The sequence below is a fragment of the Cygnus atratus genome, chromosome 11, assembly GCF_013377495.2.
Source record: "Cygnus atratus isolate AKBS03 ecotype Queensland, Australia chromosome 11, CAtr_DNAZoo_HiC_assembly, whole genome shotgun sequence".
NCBI classification, from domain to species: Eukaryota; Metazoa; Chordata; class Aves; order Anseriformes; family Anatidae; genus Cygnus; species Cygnus atratus.
Window position 1 is genome coordinate 202,102 of NC_066372.1, and position 21,203 is coordinate 223,304.

Sequence of the window (21,203 nt, forward strand, 5' to 3'; positions counted from 1 at the left end):
CCTCAAGTGGGCCTTTAACTTAGAAGAGCTGGACAAACCCGCAGTAGAGTCTGTAATGTGTAACCACTATAAAGAGATAATGGACAGAATTAACCAAAATTTAGTCAGACTGAAAAAAAAAAAACAAAACAAAACAACAACAACAACAACAAACCCCCAAGAAACTAGAAGACTATTGCTATGGCAGAGATTCTGTATCTGCATGAAATTAATAGTGTGGGAGCTGTGCAAAATTCTACTGGAATGAATTCTGAAAACCACCGAGTAAAGTAAATTATGTATTGCTGCCAAAGTAATTCACAACCTCACCAAAAAATATGCAAATGTATTAAATTACTGAAATTGGAACAACCACAAAATACGGATATTTGTTCACGTGCAAAACCAAGCAGAAGTAGAAAGGAGATAGTAAAATCTGTCCGTAAAAATGCTGGTTTACTTTAAATATATGACTATATTTCAGTTAAATAGGCATGGCTCCTAGGCTTAAGGTTGAGCATGGGCATAAAAATTTGAACATTGGAGTCAGGAAAGAAAATAATTTTAATTTAATTTGGAAAGATTCATAGGGTAATTTTCAAAAATAACACCAACATTTTTCTAAATTTAATTTTTGTTTTCCAGGTCTGAAACCAAGGAAATGTGTATGGGAGAAATGGAATCTTGAGAGCTTTAAGGCTACCACAGTAAATCCTAATAGTGAAGGTGCTACTGCTAACATACAGGCTCGTGGATCTGCCAGTTCCGCAGCAGCCTGTAAGTTTTGTAAACATTTTTTATCTCATAATGCATGTTACTTTGTGAATATTGGAATGTAACTTATAGTAGATTGCAAAATCTAACTGTCAACATAAATTACTAGTAATAATTTCATTTTATTTTGCACAGAATCAAAATGTCGTAGCGATTTATGATAAAATGTGGATCAACTCTAAGCATATATCCTCCCGTATACTGACACTTGTATTTTATTGTAAACAATTTTACAAGGTATTTAAAGAAGCTGCTGATGCTAAGACTCATCTAGTAAAATCTGATGGTTTCAATTGGTCATGTCCTCTACTACTAATGACTTTTGCTTTTTTTCCTATTCCTTTCTCTGGCTGCTGGCTCTCACTTTCATTGTCTTCCCCTTTGTCTTCCCCTTTGTCTTCCCCTTTGTCTTCCCCTTTGTCTTCCCCTTTGTCTTCCCTGTCCTGGTGGACCAGATCTTTGGCTGTATTATTCTTTGATATTAGACCGCTGTTTTTTCTCACTACTTCTGTATTAACATCTTATCTCAAGCTTTTTGTGCTGATGCTTCTAGCTTGCTCCCTTTTGGAACATGTGATCCGACGCTTTATTTCTTCAAGTTGGCTAGATTCTTCTATCATATTCCCCATGTCTAAAGTTTCTATTTTCCTTCTGGCAGCTACAGCCATTGTTTTAGGCTACCAATCTTCTCTTGCTACTTTTAGTCTTCCTTCTGCCCCAGCTTTTCCCATCTTTGCCTTTTTTTCCCCCCTCCTTTTTTTCATGGGCTCATCCTAATTCTGGATTTAGATCACTATCCAATCACCAAGGCAAGGAAACCTTATTTTTGTTGCAAAATAATTCAGATGAAAACTCATAAATTTCCATCAAAGGTATCATTTAAGGCAGTGAAGTCTGAGATTCTTTGGTTTTGCATTTTCTACTGTATAATTGGCTATATAAAATGGAAATATTCATAGCCAGTCTTAAAGTTAAGCTGAAAAATGGTTTTAGGAATTCTTTAGTGATGGAATCTACCTGAATGGGCTAAGATATCTCTGTGCAAATTTTTTCCTGCTCCCCAGCCTCTATCATTTTCAATGATATTACACTGACAAGTTTTCTTTAAAGTTATATTAAACGTTTAAGAAAAGGTAGTGGTTTGTACTCGTTAACGTTTAGGAGAGAAAGTTTGGAACATGCTGTACTCAGGAAACCTTGAATTAGTGAAATTCTGTGGACCTGTAAGAGACAGGGAAGTGTTGTAGTGTGTGCCATCATTCCCACAAAGCTTTCTCTTGTAATGTAGATGTAAGAGAACTGTGTGGATTTTTCCTAGCGGAGTGGACTATCTAAGCAACAAGGAGAGTTGCTTGAGAACTATCTGAAGGATTTGGCCTCTACAAATTACAGCTTTGTAGAATCTTTGTATGGATTGGCTACATACACCTGTGGCTTAATAAATTGAACAATTTCGCTTTCACTTATATATTGTCTGTTAGCTTTCCTGAATCATTTTCCTTTTTTACTTTAGTAGTTCTTCTCAAGTACAATTGGGAAAAAATAAAACAAAACAAAACAAAAACTGCTGTTTCTTTTAAATTGAAAGTCTGTGCTACTTTCATCAAGTTGCGGTCTTGAAAGGAAATTCTTGTTTACCAAATCCATTTCTGGTGTGTTGCTCCATTTGCAGTACAGTTTTTAGAAACAGATATGTATCTATGTTGTTGAAGACAATTGTCAGAGAAACATTTGGGTATAAAATACAATATGCTTTTACAAAACCTAAAACCAGTGGAAACATCTGCATGACTTATAAATTCCAATGGTTTTGTTCTGGTATAATCATATTTCCTTTGCCCTTTGAACCTTATAGTACTTTGCTAGTATATGAAAACAACAATATGAAACTGAGTAGAAAGTGATTATTTGTGGAGCAGGTTCAATAAATCAGCTCAGCTGTTGATTATAATAATACTTCTAGCCTGAGGTTGTTTTAATGGCAATAATTTTTGAAGTCACTGAAGCTATTGTGGTGTTAATGCTTCTCTCCAAAAGAAGATAGAATGACTTGTTTTTTCCTATGAAAATAAAATAAAAGGGAGCAGCCTTACTATTTTAGCTCTTCCTATTAATATCCTGTTCTGTGCTCTACCACATTGCTTTAGGCTTGCAGGATGCTCTCACTTTTGTTTAATAATCTCTTGTTCTCACTTATGACTGCTGAGAAGCTTCTTGCTTTCCCAGATCCTCTCTGTTGCCTAATTTCCAGTGAGATCAATAGGAATTGGTTGTATAGGCAAGTTAGCTATCTTACACAAGAATTTAGTGTCTTACACAAGAATTGAGTGTCTGTGGTTTCCACGTTCTCTTTCCTCTGGAGGTTGCATGTAGTGTTCCTGTACTGTGCAATACACATATTACTATGTTCCTGTACTATGCATACACAGCAACTCATTTAGACGTAACAAGCTAGCCTTGTTAGCTAGCGTGAAAACAGACAACAATCTGGCTGTGACAGAATGGTGTCCTGGACGGTGACAGAAATGCGAGTCTGGGTAGAAACTCAGCAACATCCTCTTTGCTGACTAGAGCCCTGTTGAGATTATTATGGCGATGTAAAACTAGTGTGGCCATATTTTTTAATGTATTAGCAGCACATATCAGACTTGTACCTCTTTTTCTTATGTAGGGAATAGGACATCGAGAGTGACTTGCTTAAAGTTATATGAGAAATCTGTAGCAGAACCAAGTTTCAAAGGTTGCTAGATGAATCATAACTCAGCAGCCACTAGCCAATGACTTGCTTTATGTCCATCAAAACTGGTGCTGTCCAAGGTAATAGTAAATGGTGTTTATGCGTAGACAACCTGTTGTAACTGTGAAGGGAGTCTGTCCTGAGTTCTGACTAAATCTATAGCATGTAACATTATTATAAAAAAAAAAAAAAAGCAAAAGCAACATGTTTATAGTGGGAATGTGGACATGAAGATAATACTGAATTAGGTAGAATAGGGAGGGTGATCCTTGCCCTGGAGTACTGCATCCAGTTCTGAGCTCCCTAGGACAAGGGAGACATGGACCAAAGAGAGACAATGAAAGGTCACATAGATGATAAAGGGACTGGAGCATCTTATATGAGGAAAGGATGAGAGAACTGGCACTCTTCAGCCTGGAGAAGACAAGGCTTCTGGAGGATTTTATCAATATTTATAAAAACCTGAAGGGAGTGTGCAAAGAAGCTGGCTCCAGGCTCTTTAATGGTGCCCGGTGTCAGGCAGTGGGCACAAACTGAAACACAGGATGTTCTGCCTGAACATCAGGAAGCACTTCCTTATTGTGTAGGTGACAGAGCAATGGAGCTCTCCTTGGGGTCTCCCTCCCTGGAGATCTTCAAAAGCCCTGTGGACATGGTTGTGGGCAACCTGCTGTAGTGGGGGCGTTGGGCCAGATGACCTCCAGAGGTGCCTTCCACCATGCCTCAACCATTCTATGCTTTTGTGATTCTGTGTTGGACATCAGTCTGAAAACACTGTAAACTTTATGTGACAAGCATATGCATCTTCATTCAAAGTAATCTTCTTTCCTGGTTACTGCTGAAGGAACATTATTCTCATCAGGAAGTAATTTCCTCTGAGTTGAGTTCTTTTTTTCCTCTCTGTGTTAAGAGTCAAACTTGTCAAGTGCTGGGCCTCTTAGTAAAAGCATTTCCTAACAAAACAAACCAATATTGGTAAACTAGGATCTGCCTTCTAAACAGAATTGAAGGAAATAGTCTTCTTTATTTAGGTCTGGAAAGTAAGCAGTTACAGAATTTCACTGTCTGGAATGAGATTTACAAGTTAGCTTTCCTTAGCCAGGTATTGCAAAGCTATTTACAGAGCTCAAGTTTTAATACTTGGTAGCTTTAATGCTTGATTGTTTGACAATTTTTATAATTAAATTCTGCAACTGTATTTTATGTAAGACTGTTAATTTAAATATACACTGCTAAAAAGCTTTTTCAGAAATTTTACTATCTGAATATCATTAAAGTTAATAAAACGTCATGTTAAAATATTTTCCCTTCTGAGTTTCTGATTTAAAGACAGTCCTAATCTTCTGCTAACAGCACAGAGAAATTAATTTTTTTCTCCTAATAAGTTCAGCTTCCTTCCTGTTTTAAATAAAAATTTAAATAACTGTTAACATTTTAAAACTCATCTAGTGATGTAAATAGTTGAATTTTTGGTTCTTGTTATTAAATGTTAATATAAAAAGTATAATAGTTACGTATGAGTATGTATCTCTACTCTGATGAGATTTTCCCTGATTTTGTGAGAATCAACTAACCTGTCACTTTCATTTTCTACATATGTTAAATGTTATGAAATTTGTATGTTTTTTAAAAAAATGTTGAGGAGTTAAATTACATAGTCTTATGAAATGTTTAGACCACTCAAATACTGGTTGTTGAGTGTGAAATGCTGTTGTTTCCTTATTACTTTATTGATTTAATGTGAACTTAAATTTTGCTCCACCTTATTTATAAAGAGAATGCCTCTTTTCTTCAGAAAGTCATTTAAAATGTAGGCAAGTGTATTTCAGTTATTACCAAGTTCATTAATCATTTAGTAATCTGATTATTGCAGATGACATGCATGATGTTGGTTTAAAGTACAGAAAAGTACAGATACAGAAAACTAAACGTGAGACTGTATGTACCATATCACATCTTTTAAAGGTCATGGAAATTGTCCAGTTGTCATTATCTCTTGTTTTATGGAATGTATTTACACCACTTTGCATACCTATAAAGGTATACAAATTATTACAGATCTACTACAAGGCAAATATGTAATTATCTTCCTAACATAGAAAACATGTTTTATGTAGTTGCTCAAATAGGTTGAATTGTTGAATTCTATATGGCTATTTTAAGAAAAATAACTTTCATCTAGAATCATGGGCTTATTTGGGTTGGAAGGATGAGAGAGGTCGCTTTGGTCAATCTACTGCTCAAAGCGGGGCCCACACTGAATTCAGACCAATTTGCTTAATCTTTATCCAGTCAGGTCTTGAAAGCCTCCAAGGATAGAGATTCTGCGGTCTTCTGTAAGATTCCCCAAGTGAGATTAGCTCATTTCTGTGTCACAGAGTATTTATCAACACTAATGGAAAAGATAAGAAATAAGAAAAACCTTGTTAATTAAAATTCAGAGCCTGTGTAATGGAACAGTTTCTGGGAAATGTGAATAGTTGTTGAAGGTAGCTAAATAGAATGGCTGTTTAAACCACAGGAGTTTATATTTCAGTTCTGAAACACAGTCTATTTATACTTTGTAATATCTGTGGTAAACAAACAAACAAACAAGCTAGGTTAAAACCAAGGTATCTGTAGCAATAACAAAGAAATTACAGTGTACAATGGTTTTTGTATACCATTTTCTTTGGGTTTTCTTGAACTTTTAGTGTTATAAAGGTTAATGCCAAATCATATCCCCAAAGGTATATCTGTTTCTTTTCATTTTACCTCCCATATGGTATATTGTGTGATGGAAGTTGAGACTGGATCGTAGTATAATTGATATGAAAGGCTTTTATGGGGATTTCTGACATCTATTTGAATAATACTTGTTAAACTCTAGTAGAATCTCTCCTTTGTTTTATTCATCCTTATCTTTTAATAGTTTGCTACTGTTGGTCATCACTATGAACATGCTCTCTTTTTAGCACTAGACCCTTTTTTATGGAGGCAGCTGAAAATTTATTTGCTTCTAGAAGAGATTTTCTAAGTTAAAAGTACTCTGAAAATTGATCGAGATGATCTGATCCAGCTTTTCTGTTCACCTTTTCCATGAGATACTGGAATAAAACAAACAAGGATATGTCCTAACCTTTAAGACTGTTTGTTCAAAAGTTGAAAGAAATTTCTTAGTTTCTTTGATAGTACAGTCTTGTGTTCAGTGAGTAAGTAATAGATAAACTGGCAAAAGCATAGTGAAGCTTTACAGATGTAGCTGTGTTGACAATTTTTTCTGCGCAGACTAGTTTATATCTACACTTTGATGTTTGATATTAGCAAGTCAAAAATCGCAAATAATTTCCAAATCACGGTATCTGTTAAACAAGTACTTGTTAAAAAGTACATATTTGTTAAAGGGAATTGTTGCAGACAGTTTTGCTTGAGTGCAGTTACAAAGAAAATGACTTGATATGTAGAAAAAAAATGGTTGGCTCTTGTCACTTGTAATGAAAAGTAGAGCGTATAAATCCATTGGTAATTGACTTGACTCCATCCCAAATTTGTAGTGATCATCCAGCAGCTGTTTTAGCTAAGTTTTGGTGATCTTCAAGCAGAAATTGCAATACCAAGAAAACTTGTAGGCAAACTGAACAGGATGAAACGATGTAACTCTTCAGTCATGTAGGGCTTAGCTGAACACTTTAATAGCTAGAAAAGTAAAATGTCTCTTCTTCATCAGGTCACATGGATCTTGGCTGAAGGTTCAGATCAGTTATACAGGCTCTTACATAGTTCTGTGCTTGTGAGTATAGGTTCCACCATTTGAGGATTTATTCAGTACCTGTTGCAACTATCTTTTACCTAGTATAACTCTGAGCTTGCTATTAAATTCAATTAGCATGAGCATGTGGCGAAGATTTTTTACGTTTTTGCATTGTTTCCTTTGAGATGTCCATTGTGCGATTTGCTGCAGGCTGTCATTTTTGTCTGCCATCCAATGTATGTTGGCAAGAGGGTTGTGTACTAGACTTTGTGTCTGGTCACAGAAGAAAATTCATGCATCTCAGCCAGACCATTTTGTTATTCCTTTAGAATTAAAAGCATATGAAACAGATGCAGCTTAATAAGTTTTTGTTTCTTTTTTATAAATAACATTTAAATAACTTAAAACAATAAAGTTCAAATACAACTTAAAATAAAGTTTAATACTGTAACAACAGAAAAAGCATGTATAAGGATGAAAAAAACAAAAACAAAACATTAAAAGCTGTATGCCCTAACAGGAATTATACAAACGATAGGATATGTTACATAAAATACCTTAATATGTCTGAATTTTTGCTTCATCGTTATATAAAATGCTACTTTGTGAAAAGTGAGATGAAGTACATTATTTATTCCTATTCTTATTTTACATACACTATTTTGAAACATCTTTTAGAGCAGCATTAAGTATTTGTTTCATTAATAGATAGGAACATTTTGTAGTAGAGTAAACTTTTTTTTTCCAAACTAACTCTTTTATCTGAATACAACAATAGACATTTACAAGATTATATATTTTTCTGATCATATAGTTTATGTATAGGATATCAGTTTCTTGGGGGAAGTATTTAAAATACTGCTCAGCCTCCACACTTAGTATTGACTTGATAATCTGACAACTCATTCCAGCAGCCTTAAAGTCTGACATATTTTACACAACATTATCATCTGCTTATTATTATTATAGCAGCCATATTTAAGAAGCAGATAGGTTTTTTTAATTATTTTATTTTTTTTAAATAAAATATTATCAGATAATCAAGTCATGACTTATTCTTCAGGGTAAATTAATTTAAGAAACTACCCAGTTAAAATGACTAAGATAATGATTGTACAACTCTTTAGAATTCTTTACAGCTTTTAGTTAGCAAATCTGGTTTTGTGTATATTTTCAAATCTTTTCCATGTAGTCTCTTAAAAATAAACATAAATGCGCAAGTCCAGCTTGTTCAGTTTCTCAGTAGTATTCCAGCCTCTCTTGATACCTTGTCAAATAGTCTTCTTTAAAAATAATCTTCCTGCTGGAACTAGTTCTTTATAGGTCATGTTTGATTAGGATATTGCCAGAGGAAGAAAATGGGATGCTCTGTGTTCTTTCTTTGTTTTTTTACCTTTCATAGGAACACCTTTGTGGTTTAGTGTAACAAACATCTCTTTTCCTTTGTGTGTCCATTTTGCAGAAGCATATGTATTATAATGGTTTTCTTCAATTAGTTCTATGAAGTTGCAATCCTCATTGCATACTTTCTGTTGAGAGTAAATAATTTAGAGTAAAATAAGTACACGTGTTTCTTAAAAAGAATCATACAATAATTAGATTGGGGAAGATGGGAGAAGAATATGCATCATACAATCCACATATTAGTATTATTAGCATATATTAATTGAATAAGAATGCTAATTAAATAATAATATTAGTAGTAATATTAGTTACTTAAGTAACTTTGGAAAATGTTACTTTTACTTCAGTATAAGTAACTTTGGCTTTGGAAATCTGAGCATTGGATACTATAGCTTTGTATATTCCCCAATAATATTTCACATTTTTAAAAAGTATACAAACTCTGATCACTGATTTTTTTAAGTGGGCATGAAAGTTAGGTATGTGTTGGGTACATTTTAAGATGTTAGAAATTTATTTTATACAAACTGTATTTTATACAAAGTATTTCATACAAAGCTGTAGGTGCTACAGCTAAAAATATGTTTTTTAAAGATTGCACATGATGATTGTTGGAAAAGTCTGCATGATTGTTAGATGATTGAAGAGAATTTAGCATCCATACCTTTCCATAGAGTCTTCCTGACTTGTTCATTGCTAGAAAGTATTCACTTTCCACTCCTTTGATTGCCACTATTCCAACTGCCACTGTTCTGATTTCTAGAATACCTGCAAAGTTACACAGTAAGGACTGTAAAATGTCTGTTTATTCTCTAGTCAATTTATAAGATTTATTTAAATTAATATACTTCTGTGCTTATTGAAAATCCACATCAATAGTTCTTAGAAAACAGAAAAAACATGTATTTATTCATGTGAAGAAAGGGCTAAATTTTTTAAATCTTCTATATGAGATCACATCTGCATACGGCCACTTAAAAATTATATGATAAATTTTAAATGTCTACTGAAATTGCCATGTTAATATAAGCAACATTTATATTTTCAAAGATCCATTGTATCTTAGAATTTATTATACTCAGGATTCATTTGGAAGAATTATATACATAGCCATCAGGGTTCACAGAATTTGTGTAAAGCCTTGATTTTGAAGACTGGTGTAGCTGTATCACCGCCTTGAACAAGTGTAAACCTTAGAACTTGCAAGTGATAGAAAACAGACCACAGTGACTTAAATAAGATGAAGTATTTGCTTGACCTTTGTATGCTTTTATGACTGATAGAAATGGCAAAGTTACCTGTATTTGAAAATAATTAAAAGTTTCACCAAGAACTTATTTATTCAAAAACAGAAAACATTTGGTGTTTTTCTATAAATTTCTATAAATTACTTTATTTTCACGTGGATGATGTATATCTGCAACACCTTTCTATAGTTTCTACAATAGGTATAAGTTATCTGCAATATAAAAGTATATTTAGGTTAAAAAAAAAAAAAAGAAAAGGCAGGGAGTTGGTACATGGTATTAAGGAATGCCAGGTTGTCTTCAAGCTTAAATATTATTATTTTTTGTTTTAAGCAATAGTTTAGAATTATACTTGTGAGGAAGGGGGAGCAAGAGAGAGTGGTGTTAGTTTGTCACCTGAAAGATGACCTTCCTTCCAAACAAAACATTTCCTTTCTTTCTCTTTCACTTTTTTATTGACTCATTACAGCTACCACATACGATTTTTTTTCATTAATTAGTTTGTTGTTTTGTTTTGTTTTTTTTAAAGGCATGAATATTGCTGGTATTTCTCTTTCCCTATATTTTTTTACTATATCCTATTGTCCTTTCCTTTCTCTTCTGTTCTGTTTTGCTTTTCTTCCTTTTCCTTGGTATTACTGATGTATCAGTCCTAGCTTATTGCTTACTCTTGGTGTGTCCCCTGCTGGGCATTCATCCCTCTGAACACATTTACTTCTTCATGCTAAGCCAAACTTAAGTAAAGCTTTCAGAATTCCTTGACAAGTTCCACTCTGCTGCAGGCCTAGCAACAATTCTTAAAAAGGGCATTTTCTAACTGAAACTTACAAAAATTATATTAACTTTCATTTAAATTTCTCTTTAGAGAAACCACAGTGAGGCTGAAAACCAGATGAACATCTGCATCTAGCCAAACAAAGAACATAAGAGTGGAAGGGATCTCTGGGTCATCAAGTCCAGTGCTCTGCTAGCCTGGGAATTGCATCAGATAATTCTCTTTTCATAAACTTTGCCAATACTAAATTGGAGTTGTTATTTCTTTGCCCCCAGTGTTTCCGCCAAAGGCTGTTCCAGAGTTTGATTTATTTTAATGGCTAGAGACTCTGTAGTAATTTGCAATCTGCATTTTTTCAGCGACAGTTTATATCCATTTGTTCTTCTGCCTGTGCTGGCCATTATCTTAAGGAGAGGGTGTTTTTTTAAGTCTGTGTTTGAATTTTTTATTTATACAGAACTAAAAAAATGAAAGATTCAGAATAACTTTGTAAAACAAGTCATGCTAATAGAAACCGAGTTTCCTTCAGTAAGCTGCTGTTGGCTGAAGTTACAGAAGTAAGAAATACTACTACTTTTAAAAAGGAAATGCCAAAAGCTTTTGCCTAAAGCAATATTATTATTAGAGTTTTTATATTTTTTTAGCTTTTTTTGTTTTTTTTTTTGTTTTTTTTAATGAAGTGGAAGTTGACATACTACTTGTAGGAATTACTATATTTTGGTTTGGGGTACTTGTTTTTTCAGCTTTATTCTCATCCAAAGATGTTTTTAGGTCTTTTAATGGCACTTCTCTAAGGTGTTCTCTCTGTGCATCTTTCCATAAAGTTTAGTGAGGGAACATGACATGAACTCTCCAATATATATGTAACATAAAAAATGTTGTACTATTAGCAAAGTTAAAGACCAAGAAAAGAGACCATAAGGAGTTCAGTGGAAATATTGCTTGTGTACTTGTGATTCTCTTCACAGAATGCTCTGGCCTATCACAAGAAATGCAAGTACTCGTTTTTCTGTTCCCAGATCTAGATCATGTCTCTTCTGTTGTGTCTTAATCAATCCTCAAAGGAGAAACTACCATGAATTTTCCCTTTCCAGCAAAGCATTTTTGTGATTTAGGTCTCTCAAGCAGCGTCTCACATGCACTTTCTTACTTGATGTTCAAGTGAATCATCACTAAGTTCCTCATTCTATTTTAAGGCATGCGACCCAAGTTACTTAGCAATAAGACAGCATATTGTAAGTCCCCTTTTCTTCTTCTTGAGTCTCTGCCTCAGTAATTCTGTTCATTTCAGAAATGTAGAACTACTACAATTAATTATATTTTTAAATAAAAGCGTATAGGAAATTGAAATATTTCTAGGAAACTTTGGGAAAAGTATGACATTACGGTGTATTTACAACTGTGATAGCTGATATTAACTGAGAATTTCATTAGTGATCTTTCAGTATATAGTCTTTTGTGTGGAACTCTCTTGTTCTGTTAATTACAAAGCGCCATCATGTACATAAATGAGGTCAAAATGCCTTCCTTTACGTACAGAAGCTATAGAGACTTTTACGGTTGAGAAGTCATATACTGGAAGTTTCTTAGTTTATCTGTATCAGCATTTCTTGTATCACATACGTAAATTTCTCATCCAATATCGAAGGTCTCCCACCAGGAGGAATGATATTTGAGTAATATTAAATTTAATACGGACAGAGCTTTCACTACTTTAACATGGTGCTTCTGAACATACTAGATTCATAAGGTAACCAGCTATTTCCTCTAGACCTATTATGCACTGCATACTTTCTCAAAGCACAAGTTCTTTGATGAAATAGTTAAAGGAATCTTTAATACTTATTAACAAGATACTATCACTGTGAAACTTCTAAACTCCTTTTTAATACTCAGCTTGATTTAAACACAGCACAAACATTGAGTTTAAATAGATGTGCATAATGGAAATCATTGTCTCTTCAAATTATAATTTTATAATGTATTTAAATATAAAAATGAGCTTTTATATTATTAATAATTTTATCACTAAAGCAGGGAATTGCTAGAGAATATACCAAAGAATAAAATATAAAATCCCTAAAATAGAGAAAGTGATTTGTATTTGTCCTGCCTCATTTAATTTTCATTCAGAATCTGTATTAAGCCAACATATCACATTATATTACACCATATGGCATTGTAGTCGCATTGGTCTGTCTTTATTTTGTATGTGTTCCTGATACTCCATTACTACAAGAAAAATTACATAATAGTAAAGAGACAGTACTATTTTTTTATTTTTATTTTTATTTTTTTTGCAAATAGGAACCTAATATGTCAGTAGGTGTCAAGAGGTAATAAATCTGTTCAACCAGAGTTTTGGTCAACTACCAATATTTCCTGTTTCTTCTGTCTGTTCTGTATCATCTGCTACTGGTGATTCTTGCCAACAGGATGTGGGGCTAAATTAAATTTGGATCTGAGCTGATATGGTTATCCTTATATTCTTAGTGTATACGTTTCATAATACAGTTTTGACTGTTACATTCAGCCAAGTCTGTGAATAAGATATTTTTATGAGGTCTTTTCAGGTTTTCTTTTGTTCTTCTTTTGTTTTAAACTCTCCTTTTTTCCTCTTTTTTTTTTTTTTAAAAATTCTGTACCATTATTAAGTCTTTAATGGGACTCAACAGTAACGACATTTAGTTTACTGGGAAGTAACCTAATAATCTCATTTTTCTACAAATGCAGGAAGATCTTTGATTCTGAGTAACTGATAGTTTTAAAATTAGCAACAAAATATCAGTATACTCTAAAGATTAGCTTTATTAGCTTTGCGAGGATGGTAACCTGAGTCAAGCAAATCTCTCCAAAGCTAAAGAGTGCTTTTTCTAATACACCATTTTTAACTGCCCTTAAGACATGAATTTACATGAATGAAAACGTATTACTTTCATTGCTCCTCTGCTATGAACAGTGTAGCTGACCTTTAAGTCTTCATGCTTAATTGTAGTTAGCTGGTTGACTGGAAGGAAGTAAATCTCTGTATCCACAGAAAAATGATAATAGAAGTAAACCAGTAAACCTACTACGTCGTGTAACATTTGTAGGCACTTTTACACCTAAAGGGTATACACCACACAAATAGAAAAAATACTAAACTGGCTTATACGCGGGATTTATCTTTGTCAGTTTCTAAATGTTTATGTAGCATCAGATTCTTCGGAGAAATGACGAAGAACTAAAATGTACAGTCAGAAGACCTTGTAAGGATAACCTCTTCTCCTCAATGTAATAGTATACAATTCATTGTCATATTTTAGCAAGTCCATTCTTAGATGCTTCCTTTTGAAGTAAAAAGTTCTCATCCTTTCAATCTCTATTCATGAAAAAGGAAAAAAGTCTCCAATCTAGTATAGGAAAGAGAAAATTCTTATATTTAAATCGTTCCATTTAAGTACTCTTGATACTTCAATAAATTCAAAATTTATTTAAAGATATGCTTAAATTGGTAAGATGCTGCTGATGAGAAGTCAACATGGCCAAACTACAAAGAGGTCTTACATATCATCAGATAAAAATGAAAATGTAAACTAAGTTTTTCAGTTTTTACTTTCTAAAGGATCCATGTGAAAGTTTAGAACGGGCTTAAAAGAAGACTTGAATACACCATAAACTAGCTGGGAAAAAATCAAATTAAAGCCAGAAAGAGAAAAAAATAAAAAAAGAAAGAAAATGGGCATATAAAACTGAAAACAACTGTAATTTCTATTAAATCAGCATGAAATTCCAAACAATTTTATATGGTTGTATGGTCAGTGTATCCAATACAGCTTAAAATTCCTGGAGTGAATGAAGTTTCCTGCAGAGATGAAATTTTGTCTGCTGTACTTAAAGGACACTCAGCTGAGATGGACTATAATTTCTCTTTAGAAGAAGATGATTATGGGTGCTGGCAACAGTCTTTTTAACCACTTGGGGAAAATGAAGTATCAGACAGTTGATATAAAACATGTTAGGAAAAAAAAAAAGACACGAAGCAACCCTTTAAGTTGACACAGCAGTTTTAGTAGATAGAATATATTTCTTTTTTTTCCTTTTTTTCTTTCTTTTTTTTTTTGGCAACAATTGCATAATAAATTAGGTGAGTTTCCCTGCATTGTGGTCTAGAATAACAGTTTCTCTCAGTGCTATAGACACTTGTACTTATGGACTTATTTCATGACTGTGACCTGGAAGACAGGACAGTACCTTGGGCTGGAAATTTATGTGGAAAAATTGGCATTTAGCTATATCAATGATACAAAATTGAGCATTCTCATGTGAGATTTTTATTTATTTATTTATTTATTTTTCCTGGGTGAGTGGCATTTGATAGTTTTGTTTTGAATCACCTGGGACTTCTTTGGAAGAGAACAGAGAACAAAACTACTGAGCTAGATAGATATCTTTTCACATGCTAGGGAACTGCCTCAGTATGATGGGTGATAAGATTGTTCAGGAAGATTTAGGAGGAGTTTTTAAAGTACACTGTATTCAGTCCCTCATCAGCTGGAGTTTTTTCTAAATGTTTCATATGTTGTTGATATCCTCTGAACGTCTCGTGTTTCTGGTCACTACTTCTCTATTTGTTAGTATCAGAATTTCTGTAGACATTAATACAAAGAGAAATTTTGGTATTCAGTACATTTTTCAGTAAGGCCAACCGCAATTTCATCCCAGTGGTTTTTGGGATGTTCTGTTGGGTACATATGTTTCATATGTATTATATATGAATATGTGATATTCTTTCTTACAAGAGTAAGATGAAGTTTTGCCTACTGCTAATAAGACTTCTGTAGTCTTCTAAATGCTGGAAAAAAGGGAAGAAGAAAAGGGAAATTAGGATTTTTAACAAAAGAAAAGTAACATCAAAAGTCCAGAAGCTAGTTATTATTCTATATTCTTATAATTTCCTTTTAAGGAACTAGCTAACATATTATACCTAAGACTGGTTTTTAAAATATTCTAAATGTTTTAAAATACTATTTTTTAATCTACTTTTTTTTTTTTTTAAATATTTGCAGTACTTTATTTCTTGTGGCCTCTCTGTGCAGTGAAGTGGAAAAAAACATTCTGTTGCTAATTTTTAGGGGTTAGGAGGCTGGCACTGACAGCTAAGCACTTGCAAGGAATGTGTTTGTGAAACACCCTTTCCTAGGCAGGATTGTCTTGAGATAAAGTACGTGATATCTCAAATACAGAAAGAGGGGGTAAAAAAAACTTGGATGGAGAATAAGTCAAAACAAAATGAAACTTCTAAAATATGTCTGACTTGTGTTTCTAATTAGATTTGGAGTACATATTTATGAATTCAAGTGACCTTTAGAGAGATGATTTAAGGCCAAGAAAAATGCTCTCATCATTGCTTACAAGACGGTATTTTATGGTATTTAATGCAATTTGTTCTTTTGATTTGGGATTTAATAAGTTAATATTTGTGCCTCTTAAAGCAAGAAAGTACAAATCATGATTGTCAATCACTGAGAATTCTGGAAAACTTTCATGGTGTTATTAGTGCATGTGTGCATTCAGTGAGGGAGCACAATAAATACATTAGCTGGCTTATTGCACTTGAAATGTTTTTCCAGAGGAGTCTACTGGTATTTGTTTTCTGAAAGTGAATGAATAATTTCATAGGGTAGTTTTGCAAGTTACTGGTTTCAAGAAGCATTACCCCCTTGTATTTCTTAAAAGAAAAAAATATATATATGTATATGCAAAGTATTAGTTTGTGCTTGCTATTTTAGTTCCCAGTAATATTTTTAAACGTATATGTTTTAAAGCTTGTTTTCAGGTAGAGCAATTTCTGTGCTCATTCTCTCTCAAATCTAATGGTAAAAAATTCACGACAAACAAAGCTATTGATTTAAGAGATATTGTAATATTTAAGTGTTTTTCTACTATCCCCCCATTATTAAATTACAATTGATAGAATGTCAAATTTTCATTTGTATTTTGTACTCTCCTTAACAAGAGAGTAAAAGAGTCTGTGAGGTGGTACCTCATAGAACACGTTCTTATGCTCTGTAAGTAGAAATAGGTAAAAAAGTGTATATCATAATAATTTTCACAGCAGAGATGAGATTGGTCCCTCCCCGGACTCAGGAGTTTTCTGTCTGTATATATGTTTTGAATATACTATTAGTTATGGTAACAGAAAACAAGGTGTCATACATGTCTGATCAGGTACATACATTCATACATTCATTATCCTTTTTTTTTTCCCCCACTGTAATACTCTTGCTTCTCCTTATAATACTCAGAATCTGGATTTTATGGTGTAAACACATGTAAATTATGTTGCTATTTATGGCAGAGACCAATATGAAAGACTAAAAAAGCTGTTATTTCAAGTCTTTGTGCTGTTTCCATGCATGCATGGACTGACTATCTGAAGCACTCTAGGTATGAAGACAACTGTAAAAATGACCTGCACATAAACAATGTGCAGGTCTGTCAAGGACTTTCAGTAGAACAGCTGAAGCTACTGCTTCAGTGAGGTGCCAGACATCTGGATACCATGGACAAATAACCAGAGCACTTAAAACTCCCGCTTCACTCCCGTTTGTAATTTCCAGACAGGAAAGCTGTAATTGTCTGAGGAAGCATGACTAACGATGGAGAGGTATTCCTAGAGGACCTGATACAGCTTATTTTCAGGTCAAGCATCCTCAAGAAGCAAAATTTATTTATAAGACAGCCTGCATGCAGAACGTCTGTTTGGTTAAGCATCAGTGGCTGATGTTTAATTAGATTTTTTTTTGTTTGTTTTGCAATTCATTGGGCACAAGAACAGTAGGCATACTATATAAAAATAATGCACTAATTGCTAAACAGAAGTTCATCAAAATATTTTCGTACTTTGTTGGATTTTCATGTATTGGTTATTTTAAAGATTTCTTACTTGACATTATATGGTTCATAAATTTCTCCACTGTTAATACTAAAAACTGATTAAAACAGTTAATTGCTAGATACAGTTAATTGCTAGATAGAGCAACTTCATAATAAACCATTGTCTTGGGGATATTCAGCAGCTGACAGTTGTTAGTTACAGGATTTGTGCCGTGTCAAGGTATCTGAAAGAAACTGCTAACTTGATAATTCCGTGAAGATAGCATAAAACATGTAAGATGAGAAGCAAACAGAGGAGAGAAGATAGAGTAGGGAACTGAAATGTCTGTTCAGAATGATAAATGTAAAGCAGTGCTCATTGTTTTACAACACTCAGTAAAGCTTACCTCCGCTATGTACAGTAGTGGAGTAGTGTGGATTTTAGTAACCATATTGTAATGAATAGAGGACTGAAGAGAAATAGCTTAGAATTTCTAAGGGTGTTTTCCCTTGTTATACTGTATTGTTTGGCTTTGGTTTTATATTGGCTTTCTGCTCATATTGGTGGGTTGGATAGGATTGTAAAACAAATGCTTCCTTTTTCATCCTAAATGACAGAATAAGAAGAATTGATCTTAGCTATTCTGACTCTAAATTGCCTCCTCTCCTCTAAATGTCACTTTGGAACATTAGTGCTTGGGACCATTGTCTTTCCAATATTTCTGTTGATTTGATCTTCAAAACCAAAAGGGTGTGACAATTTTCTTTAAAGTAGATTGTGAAACTATGGAACTTTTCAATTTAAAGGTCTGACGTGAACAGTGGGATATAGTATCAACAACTGAATAACATGCTGTCCCAGTCAGTCACTCACTTGTGGATTTCTTGTTAAACTTATTTAGAACCTGTCACTTTTGCTGATCTCCACTGTGCATTTCATAAAAATATTTTCTTGATCAGCTTCTAATATAACACATAGTCATTTCTCATTTTTGCTGGAAACTGTTTCCCTTCAATAAAAATTGCCTTGGAGCTAAACATATGGTTACAATGAAAAAATATTATTTTTTTAGAATTAATAGTGTCCTATAAAATCCAAATCTTAATCCCCTGTCTTAAAAAGCACTCTTTTATTACAGTATTAATATTTATTGATATTAAAATTAATATTTACTGAGATTAAAAATGGAAAAAAGTGTGATAAGCCTGTTCACAAACACAAAACAAAACTGTTTCAAACCACTATGAAAACTAATGATTTAATAGTTTAGAGCTGAAAGTGTACAACAAATCAAACTCAAATCAATGATATCTCTTACTTAAGTCTGTTATGCTAATTTCACTAGAATAAATGATCTCTTAGTTTTGCAGATTTATTGGATCTAGCTTCAGAATAGTGAAACTGTATGTAAAACTCTGCTGATTAACCTTTTCACAGCAAAATGAGATACATTCGTTTAGTGGTACAAAACTTCCCAAATTTAGAGTTTCAGTTCCTACAGCTATTTTAATAATCTAATATTTGGAAAAATTCCACATAAGACCAGAGCCACAGGTCTCTCCAAATTTTTCTGTAAGGTAAAGCTACAGATAAATTACCTTGTTCTTCGATATTTGTCACTATCCAATATTTTTATCTAATAAAGAGGTGGTGTCTTGATATTATTCCTGTGCCACTGCCAATTAAATTTCCTTCCCTCTTTCCTGTGTAGAATTAGGCATCATAGTTGTCGTAAAATTAGTCACATCTTTTCTGTGGAAGACTTTTTTTTCTGGTTTTCTAAGGAATGTAGTCCACATTCAGATATCTTTTGTGTGTATAAGAAATGGAATGATACCTTATCTGTTCTATGTTCTGAAAAATTTCAATTCCAAGTGCATTTTATGTGATATTACAGCTTAACACTGGTAATAAGTGGTTGCAGGCAGTAGTAAAGATAGCATAACGTGGTACTTTGCTGTGGACTCATTTTTTCTGAATGAAGTATCCCATCACCCTCAAGGTCTAGCTGTTTTGTTCTGCATAGTGTAGTTTCTCTAGCTGCTCCTGTGGCAGCTTTTCTGGTCACTGACGTGCTTGGGAGAATGAGTGGTGTAGCTAGATGCTGAGGACAAATGAAAAAACTCCCTCCTTATTTTTCAGGATTATTTAGAACTGTATTAAAATACATTTTTAGTAGTGAAAATGTTTCCCAATGTGACTAGGAACTGAATTAGTTAAAATAAGTAAAATTGAGACAGTAAACGCACAAGAGAGAAGCTGGCTGCAGTATTCCAGAGCTTAATTTTATACTTAAAGGCCTCTGGCATAGGAGCAAATGGTTTTAGATGATTTTTAATTTTGAACTGTAAGATTTTGTTTCACACAGTTAGGAGAGGATTTAATTCATAAACACTGCAATCCCCATTGGAATAGATACACATCTTTTCCTCCTCTAACTACTTATATAAAATGTAGGGCAAGCACTACCCAACTGAATACATTTTAGTTAGATTTCTAAATCAGATCTACTACCTGGGGCAGGGATAGCTGACAACAGGCATCTGAATACATCAATTACAGCGTCTACAAGAACACCAGTAGGCAGTACATAATTCCTTTCAAGGTACAGAATGTAGGAATCTGATAAGAAAACCATCCTAACCCCTTGCTGCACCACAGAGTGGGAAGTGATAAAAACCATCTGGCTCATTCTTTGTGCCTTCAAAACATTGCTGGATATATATTTATATGATATAGCCTCTCAAATTGTTCTGGTTTGCTGCTGACAAATAATTTAGATTTTAGATGAGTTCAAAAAATGTATATTAGACCAAACACTGAACACTAAGCAAGCAGAAAGAGAAAATGAAAAAACAAATCAAAACACCTCAAAATCAAAATAAACCAAATCATCTAATCTAATTCCAATAAATAAATCTTTTTTTCATATCTTTTTTACCTGATATTCTCCCGTCTTACTCAGTATATGGATCAAATTGTGTGTCAATTATCCAATAATCTTTTTTTTCTAAATAGCTTAATAACTCCTTGTCTTTATTTAATCTGATATAATTAATTTACTTCTATTTACACACCATTTTACCAGTCTAAAAATTTTGTCTAAGATATAAACCTGACTCTTAAGAAAATCAGTAGGATATTTGCCATTCATTTACACACAGGCAGATTTTTTAAACCTCTGTTTTTATTTACATGATCAAATGTTTATAAATGTTTTGCTTTCCTCTTGTTAATCTTTAGTTCTCTTCTAGCTTTATGATGCCACATCAAAACCCATTTTTTTCCTTTTTTTTTTCTTTTTTTCAGTTTTGACTTCAAATCTTAGGATGTAGAGGGAAATGAGGTGTTAACCATTTTGAGTTTGGTGATAGAAATGTTTATGCATACATTTAGTTTTGCTCACGCGCATATTATCATGAAGTAAGTGCGAAAACTATTGCAGCTAATGTCATGTAAATATTTTCTATGGTGAATCCATTATAATGCAGTTATTTGTAACAGATTCTGATATGGGGTTGGTTTGTACACAGATGCCTTGGGTATATACCTAATTATTTTGATTTTAGTAGAATGCGCTGACAGATCTTATTTTCCAGAACGATTGTGTCATAGCAGTACTTGTGGTGGCCATGAAACCTGATTCCAGTAGCAACTGGGATTGCTCATTATATTGTAGAAGGTAATAAGCATCATCT

The 21,203-nt window shown here is 33.3% G+C and overlaps 1 protein-coding gene across 4 annotated transcripts in view; it reads right to left on the bottom strand.

Moving 5' to 3' along the window:
• Nucleotides 1-7,628: 7,628 nt before the first annotated feature.
• Nucleotides 7,629-21,203, bottom strand: part of FGF7 (fibroblast growth factor 7) — a 29,221-nt gene continuing 15,646 nt past the window's right edge. For all 4 annotated transcript variants that reach the window (XM_035554194.2, XM_035554198.2, XM_035554197.2 and 1 more), the window contains exons 3-4: nucleotides 9,289-9,392; nucleotides 7,629-8,749 (exon numbers count right to left, since the gene is read on the bottom strand). In XM_035554194.2, the coding sequence (XP_035410087.1) occupies nucleotides 8,555-8,749; nucleotides 9,289-9,392 (299 nt within the window). In that variant the 3' untranslated portion in view covers nucleotides 7,629-8,554. The remainder of the gene's footprint in view (nucleotides 8,750-9,288; nucleotides 9,393-21,203) is intronic.